Below are 12,181 nucleotides of genomic sequence, written 5' to 3'. Positions count from 1 at the left end.
ATGATGTTCTTGATGTCATCCCATAATTCTTCCGTTTTTCAGTCATTGGTGTTCAATGCATCAAATGTATTCTTTAGGTGGTCTCTAAATTCAGGAGGGATATATTCTAGGTCATATTTTGGCTCTCATGGACTTGTTTTAATTGTCTTCAACTTCAACTTGAACTTGCATATGAGCAGTTGATAGTCTGTTCCACAATCAGCTCCTGGCCTTGTTTTGGCTAAAGATACTGAGCTTTTCCATCGCCTCTTGCCACAGATATAGTCAATCTGATTCCTGTGTACTCCATCTGGTGAAGTCCTCATGCATATCCACCATTTGTGTTGTTGAAAAAAGATATTTGCAATGAATAAGTTGTTGGTCTTGCAAAATTCTATCATGCGATCTCCAGCATTATTTCTGTCATCAAGGCCAAATTTTCCAGCTACCAGTGATCCTTCTTTGTTTCCAACTTTTGCATTCCAATCTCCAGTGATAACTAACACATCTTGCATAGTCAATAAAACACAAGTAAACATCGTTCTGGTATTCTATGCTTTGCATGTTCGGTCAGTTTCAGACTGCAGAAGTTGATAAAATTCTAAAATTTCTTCATCTTTGGCTTTGGTGGTTGGTGCATAAATTTGAATAATCATAGTATTAACTGGTCTTCCTTATAAGAGTATGAGTATTATCCTATCACTGACAGCATTGTACTTCAGGACAGATCTTGAAACATCCTTTGTAATGATGAATACCACACCATTCCTCTTCAAATTGTCATTCTCGGCATAGGAGATCAAATGGTTGTCTGATTCAAAATGGCCAAAACTGGTCCATTTCAGCTCACTAATACCTAGGATATCAATCTCTATGCATTCCATTTCATTTTTGACAACTTCCAATCTTCCTAGATTCATACTTTATATATTCCATATTCCCATTATTAATGAATGTTTGCAGCTGTTTCTCCTCAATTTGAGTCACGCCACATCAGCAAATGGAGGTCCCAAAAGCTTTACTTTATCCTTATCATTAAGGTTCGTTCTACTCTGATGTTGCAGCTCTTTCCCAGTTGTATTGTGAGTGCCTTCCATCCTAAGGAGCTCGTCTTCCTGCGCTATATCAGATAATGTTTCAGTGCTATTCATAAAGTTGCCCAGTGATGTATCAGACAATGTTCCCTGCTATTCATAAGGTTTCCCCTGGCCAATTCTTTGAGAAGTGGATGGCTTCTCCCTTCTTTCTAGTCTGTCTCAGTCTGTAAGCTGCGTTGAAACTTGTGCACCATGTGCAACCTTGCTGGCATTAGAGACACTGGTAGCACAGCTTCAAGCCTCATAGCAACATGCAAGCCACCACAGTAGGACAAACTGACAGACAAGTTTGTCTTCCTTAGCTGTCTGAAACCTCTCCGCCCTCCCCTTACTTGGACCCCATGGCTCTGTCTCTCTGGCCCCCCTCCCCTGCTTCCTGCCTGCCTCTTGATGTGGGGCCTGTTTCCCTCCCTGTAGTGATAACACCTTGGAAACCCAAGGAGGGGTCGCTGTGAGTCAGGACTAACTCAATGGCAGTGAGTTTAGTTTTGGTTTTGGCTTATTGGTCCAGCTGTGGGGATTTTTGTTATCGTTATGTTGAGGTGTAATACATACTGAAGACTATAGTCTTTGATCTTCATCAGTAAGTGCTTCAAGTCTTCTTCACTTTCAGCAAGGAAAGTTGTGTCATCTGCATATCACAGATTGTTAATGAGTCTTCCTCCAATCCTGATGCTGCATTCTTCATACAGTCCAACTTCTCAGGTTATTTGCTCAGCATACAGATTGAATAAGTGGATGGAAGAATACAACCCTGATGCACACCTTTCCTGACTGTCAATGAGGCAGTATCCCCTTTTTCTGTTCAAATGACTGCTTCTTGGACTATTTACAGGTTCCTCTGAGCAGAATTAAGTCATCTGGAATTCCCATTTTTCACAATGTTGTCTATAATTCATGATCCACATAGTCAAATGCCTTTGCATAGTCAATAAAATGCAGGTAAACATCATTTTGGTACTTTTTGCTTTCAGCCATGATCCATCTGACATCAGCAATGATATCTCTTAGTCCACACACTCTTCTGAATCCAGCTTGAATTTCGGTCAATTTCTTGTACTGTGGTAATTTGTGTGTTGCTAAGGAGCTCTGGGAGCACAGTGCCTAAGGCACTTGACTGCTAACCAAAAGGCTGGTGGTTCAAACCCACCAGCCACTCCTCGGAAGGAAGGTTAGGCAATCTACTTCCGTAGTGATACCATCTCGGCAACCCAAGGAGGGGTTGCTATGAGTTGGGTCTGACTTGATGGCACATAACAACAACAAATGATGCTGGAAGCTATGCCACCAGTATTTCAAGTATCAGCAGGGTCACTCAAGGTAGACAGGTTTCAGCAGAGCTTCCAGACTAAGACACACTAGGAAGAAGGACATTTCTGAAAAAATTGGCCACTGAAAACCTTATGAATAGAAAGGAAACATCATCTGATACAGTGACAAATATGACCCCCTCAGGTAAAATGCGCTCAATATACAACAGGGGAAGAGCTGCCTCTTCAAAGTAGAGTTGACCTTAATGACATGGATGGAGAAAATCTTTCTGGACCATCATTTGCGGATGTGGCATGACTCAAAATAAGAAGAAAAGGCTGCAAGGATTCATTAATAATTGGAAAGGGGCATGTACAGAGTATGAATCTAGGAAAACTGGAAGTTGTAAAAAATGAAAGAGCATTATCCTAGGCATTACTGAGCTGAAATGGGCTGGTACTGGCCATTTTGAGTCAGACAATCATATGGTCTGCTATGCTGGGAATGACAACTTGAAGAGGAATGGTGTTGCATTCATTGTCAAAAAGAACCTTTCAAGATCTGTCCTGAAGTACAATGCTGTCAGTGATAGGATAATATCCATAGGCCCAGAGTAGTGACTATGGTCTTCAAAGTTTGCAAGCAGCCATCTAGATGCAACAATTGGTCTCTCCTTGTCTGGATCAAAGAAGAATGAAGAAAAAACAAACATGCATGGAAAAAATTAGTCCAAGGGACTTGTAGACCATGTAAACCTCAGCCTATATGACCATGAGACCAGAAGAAATAGATGGTGCCCAGCTATTACTATCAACAACTTGGAAAGGGATCAGAGCAGAAGATCCTGCATAGAGTGGGAGAACAACGTGCAACAAAACTTATAATCAACCTATTAGACCAGGATTACTGATCTAATAGAGCCTGGTGAAACCCCTGAGACTATGGCCCCTAGTTACTCTTCAGGCCTGGAACTGAACTCATTTCCATGGCTTTCAGCCAAACAATAGGGTGAACATTTATACCAGGTAGGTACATTCCTTAGAATGATCAATCATGGGAAAACAGAAAGGCCGTATTTACACAGGGAGATAGCTCAGGGGCAGGAATGTATAGGAAAGAAGGAAACAGGGAAGAGGTAACAGGGTAGAAGTGGGAAGAGAGCTGTTACAGTGTGGGAACTATAGTCAACATCATGAAACAAAATGTGTATGAACTGCAGTATGGAAAATGAATTTGCTCTGTAAACTTTCACCCAAATCACAATAAAATAAAATAAAAAAATCCATATGCCTAAAAGGAAAATCAGTTAATATGACTATTATTCAAATCTGCACACCAACAACTAAAGCCAAAGATGAAGAAATTGAAGATTTTTACACACTTTTGCAGTCTGAAATCGACCAAACATGTATTCAAAATGTATTGATAATTACTGGTGATTGGAATACGGAAGTTGGAAATGAAAAAGAAGCATCAGCAAATGTCCGTGGTGAAAAAAATGATGCCAGAGATCTCATGACAGAATTTTTCAAGACCAACAACTCATTCATTGCAAATATCTTTTTTCAACAACATAAATGGCAACCATACACGTGGACCTCACCAGGTGGAATACACAGGAATCAAATAGACTACATCTGTGAAAAGAGATAATGGGGAAGCTTAGTATCATCAGCCAGAACAAGGCTGGGGCTGACTGTGGAACACACCATAAATTGCTCATATGCAAGTTTAAGATGAAGAGGAAAAAATCAAAACAAGTCCATGAGAGATAAAATATGACCTTGAGTATATCCCACCTGAATTTAAAGCCCATCTGGAGAATTGATTTGATGCACTGAACACTAGTTCCTGAAGACCAGATGGGTTTTGGGATAACATCAAGGACACCAAGAAAGCAAAATGTCATTAAAAAAACAGGAAAGGAAGAAAAGACCAAAATGGATGTCAGAAGAGACTCTGAAACTTGCTCTTGAATGTAGAGTAGTTAAAGTGAATGGCAGAAATGATGAAAGAAGTGAGCTGAACAGAAGACTTCAAAGAGTAGCTTGAGAAGACAAAGTGAAGTATTATAATGAAATACACAAAGACCTAGAGTTGGAAAAACAAAAGGAAGAACCCATGTGTCATTTCTCAAGCTCAAAGAACTAAAGAATAAATCCAGGCCTTGAGTTGCAATATTGACTATCTGGGCAAAATACTGAATGATGCAGGAGGTATCAACAGAAGATGGAATGAACACATAATCACTGTATCAAAAAGAATTGGTAGACATTCAACTATTTCAGGAGGTAGCATATGATCAAGAACTGATAGTATTCAAGGAAGAAATCCAATCTGTACTGAAGGAACTGGCCAAAAACAAGGCTCCGTGAATTTACGCAATACCCATTGAGATGTTTCAACACACGCATGCAGTGCTGAGGTGCTCGCAGGTTTATGCCAAGAAATTTGGAAGACAGGTACCAGGCCAACAGACTGGAAGAAATGATATTTGTGTCCATCCCAACGAAAGGTGATCCAACAGAATGCGGAAATCATCAAACAATATCATTGAATTACACTCAAGTAAAATTTTGGTTATTCACGGGCACTCAAAAAACCCATCAACCTATTGCGGTCATGTAACACACCTCCCAGACCACGCTCCATGTAGCACGCAAGCGGACCACCTGCACAAGGACCCTAGCTCGGCAATCGGCTAGCCACTCCTGATTGCTTTCGGCGTTCGTCTCTCGGCCCTTGCGCGTGCGTACTACGGCTTCTGCCCGTCGTCGCGGCCCGGATCGGGAAGTGTCAGTCGGGAGCCGGCTTCTATCGCCTTCACACCGCTGACTCCAGGACCCCTAACAGGCCTTGGCCCAGCCGCCATGACGAACGGTGAGAGCCAGTGTCCAGCGCGGAGAGTTGGAGTGAGGGACGAGGTGAAACGTGGCGGGCGAGGCCGGGTCTGACGTGTCGGGTCTCCCCGCCCCCTCCCGGCCCAACCCCCCCAGTGGCTTCTCGGCGATCCTAATTCTTGCTGCCTTTGCTCTGCCGAGGGTACCCAGGTGTAGAGCTCATGTAGCACTCTCAGTGCCTTTTGTGCCCACACCCCGAGTCGTCGATCCCGATCCAGTACTTTCCATTCTCCTTCCCTTTCTGTTATTGTTGTTGTTGTTATGTGCCGTCGAGTCGGACCCGACTCTTAGCGACCCCTCCTTGGTTTCCCGACTCGACGGCACATAACAACAACAACAACATTACTACGGAAGTAGATTACCCAGCCTTCCTTCCGAGGAGTGTGGCTGGTGGGTTTGAACCGCTAGCCTTCTCATTAAGAGTCAAGTGCCTTCAGCACTGCGCTACCAGAGCTCCTCCTTCCCTTTCTAGAAGTTGGGTTTGGCCCGTAGGAGCCTCTTGGGGAGGCCAATCTCTGTACAACTACTGCGTTAACCCCTGGGAAAAGAGTATGCTCCCCCCCCACTACCTGCGTTCTCAGACTTTCGGACAGTCTAGTTGTTGCGAGCACCTACAAGTCACAGAGGATCTCAAGTTCGGCATTTTTAGGGGATGAATGTAAATCCTAAAAGGAGCTCTCCTTTTGGAAAAAATACAGTGAAGTTTTTTGTTTGTTTCTATAATACTGCAGGTGGTCCCATCTAGAGACTCTGCGTATTGTTGCAGGGATTGTATTTAGACACTGCCTATTGTAAACGGTTTGGCAGTTGCCACCCTGTTTATCTGATCTAATTTACCAGGCCACTTCAAACACTTTATAGACATGATTTCCAAATTCCAGAGAAGGACAGGAAGCAGAGCATTTATGGTCTTTAATTTAGAGTCAGCCTTTCAGGAAAGAAAAAAAGAAGAGGGCATAGGAAAGCGTTTCTCCTTCAAAAATACCTTCTCTATGGGCCAGGCACTAAGGACTCAAGTTTCACCTCCTTGTGAACTGTGGCATTGCCTGCAAAAACTTATGGGAGAAAAAGAGGAGCACATAAAGGTATCAATGATAATAAACAACTTAATGTATCCTTTAACTTACTAGACGCTTTCTTCTGTGACATCTAGCTGTGGGATATTTTACTAAAGGGAGGTAGAGTGGTCCCGAACTGGCTGATACTGGTTCTATAAAATATTCTGTGGGAGCTTCCTGAGCAGTTAGAGATTTGAGGATATTAGGCACAGTAAAATAAAAGACATGACCAGAGGAAGAAATAATCTGAACCAGTAAATAAGAGAATAGTCTGACGCGTGGTAATTGCTGAAGAAATATTAGTACCTCCTCCTCTTTTTTTTTTTTTTTTGGTGTGTGTAGTGGGGGGACATTGTATGCTTGCATCTTCCATATATAAGAAATAGCTCAGTTTATATATATAAAAAATAGAACTAAGAGTTCAAATATCTCCCCTATGTCAAAGTTTCCAGATCTTTTTTTTTTTCCCTTCTCTTTTACAGGAATCTGTATGATTGTGACAGAAAGTTTGGTTTGTCAGTAGAGTATGGTACATGAAGTGTAAGAATATAGGAAAATTGTAGTCATATGGATCCTAGGCTTTGCCATTTTTGTTAAACTTTACTTATTGCCTGAACACGTTCTTCACCAACAGATGCAGATCTGACAAACTTGGCTAAATATCTAGCTCTACATTTTAAAAAATTACTTAAGTGATTTATAATAAGAACATGTTTAATTCTCCCTGCTCAGCCTGCAAAGATTCTTGTAGCTCTCTCAACCTACGGCCAACATTAGCCACTCTTGGCAAGCTGATTCCACAGAAACTACCAGAATTTGTAGTTCTTGAAAGAGAAAGGAAGGGAGCACTGAAATTGACGTAAGGCAGATGTCAACAGGCAGTTTTGGAGAACAATAAGGTAGCCTTGTTAGTGCCAGAACCTTGGCTCCCTCTTATCAAGGGTTGGCACTGCTAGTTGAGGTTACCATCTTGATGTTACATCACTCTGTCCTCCTCAGAGTTCTCAGGTGCAATCACCTGTCCCAGGCTAGATCAATACCAGAGGTTTTATTTTCTTCTTTCTATAACAGTATACTCCTTGGATGGGATTCTGGTGTTTGGTTTGCTCTTTGTTTGTACCTGTGCCTACTTCAAGAAAGTACCTCGTCTCAAATCCTGGCTGCTGTCAGAGAAGAAGGGAGTTTGGGGTGTTTTTTACAAAGGTAAGTTCATGTCTCCACAGGGAAAGGAGATTTCCAGCTCTGGACAGTGAAGTGTTACGAAGTGGGGGACAAGGATGGACTAGTACTGTGTTTGGTTCAGCTTTTAAAGAAGATCCCTGAGATTGAGCCTGAGAGTCTATAAAACTAAAATAAATCATTTTCTAGTGTTGAGGGGAAAGGTAAGTGTTAACATTTGCTATCATTTTTAAAACATAATTGTTTATTTTAGTGTCTAGGTAATTTTAGTATTCTCCATGAAGTAAAAGTATGTAAGTTAAATAATTTTACCCTGGGCTGGAATTTGGTGGGAGGAGTATTTTCCCAATGAAAAGTTTTTGATTTCCTGGAAAGAATACATTGGAATCTTTTTACAGTTTTGATTTAGTTAACTCAGCTGCTTTTTTGCTTTTCATTTTGGGTACCTTCATCTGCAGTCCTACCTACCTAAATTTTTTTCAAAATTGGACAAAATATAAGTATATTCACCTAGAACCTAGTAGTTTTTAAGTACATTCCTGAGCCCTCGAGACTTTTTATCGGTGATAAGGCTCTTCATCTGTGACTTGAGATTTAAAAAGATGAGGAGTGTTATAAAGGGCAGAGTGTGATTTCTTTTCTGTTTCTACTTTTGCTTCCTAGCTGCTGTGATCGGAACCAGGCTGCACGCTGCAGTGGCAATCGCCTGCATTGTAATGGCCTTTTATGTCCTGTTTATAAAATGAATTCCAAAGCATCCAACTCATCAGCTGCCAACCAAGGGGATGGGGGTGAAGAACCTGTCAAGGGCCTGGGCCCAGCATAGCAGAGTTCAGCTAAAATCATCAAAGTCCCCAGGGTGACACCACAGCATCCTCCCCTACCACATGTGGGGAGACTCTTCATGGTCACAAACATTGTTTATGCTTCAGGGGACTCCAGAAAGCCATTTCCTTTGATTTCTGTGTAAATCAGTCCTTGGCAGAGAGCATAAGATGTCTAGATAAATTGCAAGATACGATTACATACCTCCTGCTTAAAAACCCATCACCTGTTTTGTTCTTCAGCCCCTCATCAGGATCTTTTCAAGCCAAGACTCAGTAGGGAAGGACATAGGCTGTGTTCAGACCTCTTGGAAGGAGATAATATTCAAGACTTGAGTTTTTTCCTCTTTGATTTGGATTTGGCAAATTGGGAACTTAGAGGAGGCCTAGTGCAATGCCAAGAAATTGTTTGGCTTTGGAAATTTTATCTTTCATACATCCATCTGGGGAACATAAGAGAGAGATACAGCCCTCATTGCAAAAACAGAACAGATAAATGCTATGCTGTGTGCTGGTAGCTTGGGAGGTGCCAAGAGAATCTGGACCTACATAAGGTTCAAAAAAATTATAATCTGTCTGTGATGAGACCAGAAAATAGTGACTTAAACAAGAAATTTTTTCCTGTTCACCAGTATTTTCTCAAATAGAAACTTTACCCAATCAAATGGTATGTGGAGAATGAATCAACTTTTGCTATTTTCCTAAAGCCTTTTTATATTTTCTAAATTACTTAGTGCTAAATACTGTTACTTAAGCAGTTTTAAATGCCTCTAAGTAGGGGAAAGAAAAGCTATGGAAGAAATAATTGTTTAATATATTTGCAATTAGGGTAGAAGAGACAAATCTAGTATATTCATATACTGGTAAATTCATCCAGTATAAGAATTTATTATGTTAGATGGATGTTTAGTCATGTTATCTAAGATGCAAACTTTTTCTTTGGTTATATGTGGATTGTTATGGCGATTTTTAGTTGATTCCTTATTTTTCCTCTCAAACTCTTCATTTTTGTCATATTATAGTACTCTAGCCGTTCCTTGGAAGTTCTGTTGACTATAAGAACTAGAGAAATTGAGTGGGTGAGAGAGGCTACTGTTATTCAGAGGCATGTTTGGACAGATCATAACAGTACATGAATAAATGAGGACGTTTGCATGTTTTCTGAAGTAATGGAAAACAGGTTTGTAGTTGAGATTGATGGGCTTTTTCATGGGGCGTGGTAACTCTTGAGGCAAATCATTTTAGATGACCCAACATTTGAAGGGAAGGCCACACCATTCTTTCCTACTCATATCTGTAAAAGGATCAACCGTTATATTTATGAAGCCTAGGAGTTCTCTATTAAAAAAAGAGGGAGTAGGCTTAAAAACGTAATTATTGTAAAAAGAAGCATAGACATAAGTCTACCAGTTAAATTGCCCACAAAGGTAAAAACATAGGAATTTATCCCATGATTCTCAATGGATGAGTTAGCTGAGGTTGACCCCTATATGGCAGTGAATTCTGTCTGTCTGCCTACTCCAGAAGAAAAGCTGCTAGGAAGTTTAGGTTCTGAAAGAGGCAATTTAGTGCTTTGAAGGTTTCTAGAAGTAGTAGAAGGTCATCAAGTAAACACTACATGTCCACTCATGTCAGAGTCGCGGCTGTTACCTCTTCAGGAATTGGTCCACAGGGTAAATTTCAATTTGTTTTCCATGGTCATTTCTGAGGAACTTTCATATGAGTGTGGAAACTAGTGGAACCAGAAAGTAGAGTTATACCTTGTGGGTGTGAGAGTTTGGAACCTGTTGACCAAGGGAAAGTCACTGCCTGGAAACACAGGTTCAGCATGTTTTGCACTTGTTATTTTGTAGCTTTAATGACCTTGTTTCTAATGGGGCTAATGTCTCTAAACTGAGCTTAGAGCTGCTGCATATTTTACACTAGCTCTGTTTCACAGTTGTAGTTCATGCCAATTTTACAGCCTTCTGGGTGGGTTATCTTGACCTAAACCTTAAATGGTTGTATTTTGAAATGTTTTCATATCAGAAAGCACACAGGATGAAGGTTAATTTGCAGCAAGAAACAAATACACAGCTTATTTTAATTTCTTGACTTTATATAAATAGATAAGCAGAAATTTGTTTAATTCATTGCTTTGGTTGCTATGTGTTACACATTTTTGACTAAAAATTATAGGATGGGGGAGCCTTTTAGAGGTGAAAGAACAGGGATAGCAATATTCCTCAGATTCAAATGAACATCATCATAAACCCTGTATGTCAGGGAGGAATGAGGTCAGCCCTTTTTTATAGTTGAAACACAAGTTTTTATTCACCATTATCTGCACAAATCCTTGAAAATAAAATTTCTTTCCCTATAGTATTTGTCCATTTTCTTTGTCACATGCTGAATTTAATGAACCTTTTTGAATACTCCCCTGGATTCTGCCCATAGCCTACCTTTTCAGTTCACATTAGTGAGTATCATCATCCCTGTTACCCCTTTGTAGTTATTGCGTATATGATAAGGTTCATCTCTGGGGCCCTGGTTTTGCCTTAGGGGGAGCTGATGTATATACACGCATTGTTATGTGCCGTTGAGTCAGACCCGGCTCATAGTGACCCCTCCTTGGGTTTCCAAGGCAGTTATCGCTATGGAAGTAGATTGCCCAACCTTCCTTCCAAGGAGTGGCTGGTGGGTTTAAGCCGCCAGCCATCTGGTGAGCTGTCAAGTGCCTTAGGCACTGTGCTACCAGAGCTCCTATGCATATATAATGTTATATATCATAATTTAAAAAAATATATATATTGTCATTTGGGTGAAAGTTTACAGAGCAAATTCATTTTCCATACAGCAGTTCATACACATTTTGTTTCATGATAATGACTTCAATTATCCACAGTGTAACAATTCACTTCCCACTTCCTATAGTTACTTCTTCCCTGTGTCCTTTCCTCCCATCCACTCCCCTCCCTCCCCAGCTGTCACCCTTTGCAAACACTGCCCTTCTGTTCTCCCATGATTGAGCAGTTGCTCCCAGGAGTGTGCCTACCTGATGTAAATGTTCACCGCATATGCCTATCTTGTTTGGCTGGAAGCCACAGGAGTGAGTTCAGTTCCAGACCTGAAGAGTAACTAGGGGCCATAGTCTTAGGGGTCTCACTAGGCTCTCTCAGACCAGCAAACCTTGTCTTTATAATTATTATTATTATTGAGTTTTGTTCCATATTGTTCTCCCACTTTATCCAGGATCTTCTGCACTGATCCCCCTCTGAGTGTTTGACAGTGGTAGTCAATATATGTAGTGTAGTGAGTTGCATGGTATGGCTTGTCTAGCCATAGTCTTTGTAACCCCCGCCAGATTACTGGATGGGATCATGCAAATATCTCTCAACTTGGCTGGGCAGCTGGTAGTAATTATTTCCTATAATAAGACTAGGAGCTCTGGTAGCATAGTGCCTAAGGCACTTGACTGCTAACCAGAAGGCTGGCAGTTTAAACCCACCAGCCACTCCTTGGAAGGAAGGTTTGGCAATCTCCTTCTGTAGTGATGCTGTTTCAGAAACCCAAGGAGGGGTTGCTATGAGTCAGATCTGACTCAACGGCACATAACAATAACATAATATAAGACTGGCAGTTAACTCCTGGTGGAATTTGCCGTGAGCAACTGAGTAACTGCTTTTAAACTCCCAATTGTTAAAGTCATCTACCTGGGTTATTTTTGTTGGAACAGCAGGAAGTAATCTTCTGGGAAAGTTCTCTCTCTCTCAGGTGTGTAAAACTCTAATATTGGGATTGGTTAGTTTTGCCACTCTGCCAGGCTTAAAATGAGTCCTCCTAGAGCCAGAGGCTCTGGTAGCATAGTGGCTAAGACACTTGCTTGCTAACCAGACGGCTGGCGGTTCAAACCC

At 41.1% G+C, this 12,181-nt stretch overlaps 1 protein-coding gene across 1 annotated transcript; it reads left to right on the top strand.

Moving 5' to 3' along the window:
• Positions 1–5,197: 5,197 nt before the first annotated feature.
• On the top strand, positions 5,198–8,210 carry TMEM167B (transmembrane protein 167B). Its single transcript, XM_007949844.2, has 3 exons — positions 5,198–5,207; positions 7,357–7,488; positions 8,128–8,210. Exons 1-3 carry the CDS (start codon positions 5,198–5,200, stop codon positions 8,208–8,210), a joined length of 225 nt encoding a protein of 74 aa, XP_007948035.1.
• The last annotated feature ends 3,971 nt before the right edge of the window (positions 8,211–12,181 follow it).

This window comes from Orycteropus afer, unplaced genomic scaffold (genome assembly GCF_000298275.1).
Source record: "Orycteropus afer afer isolate SDZICR_OR568_19922 unplaced genomic scaffold, OryAfe1.0 scaffold00010, whole genome shotgun sequence".
In the NCBI taxonomy this organism is placed as follows: domain Eukaryota; kingdom Metazoa; phylum Chordata; class Mammalia; order Tubulidentata; family Orycteropodidae; genus Orycteropus; species Orycteropus afer.
The sequence above is the reverse complement of the archived record's forward strand: the minus strand, read 5'-3'. Positions and strand labels throughout refer to the sequence as shown.

Excerpts from the sequence above, each read along its gene's own strand:
- TMEM167B (XM_007949844.2), top strand. Across the intron at positions 7,489-8,127 it reads TTGGGGTGTTTTTTACAAAG|CTGCTGTGATCGGAACCAGG; the intron begins GTAAGTTCATGT and ends TTTGCTTCCTAG.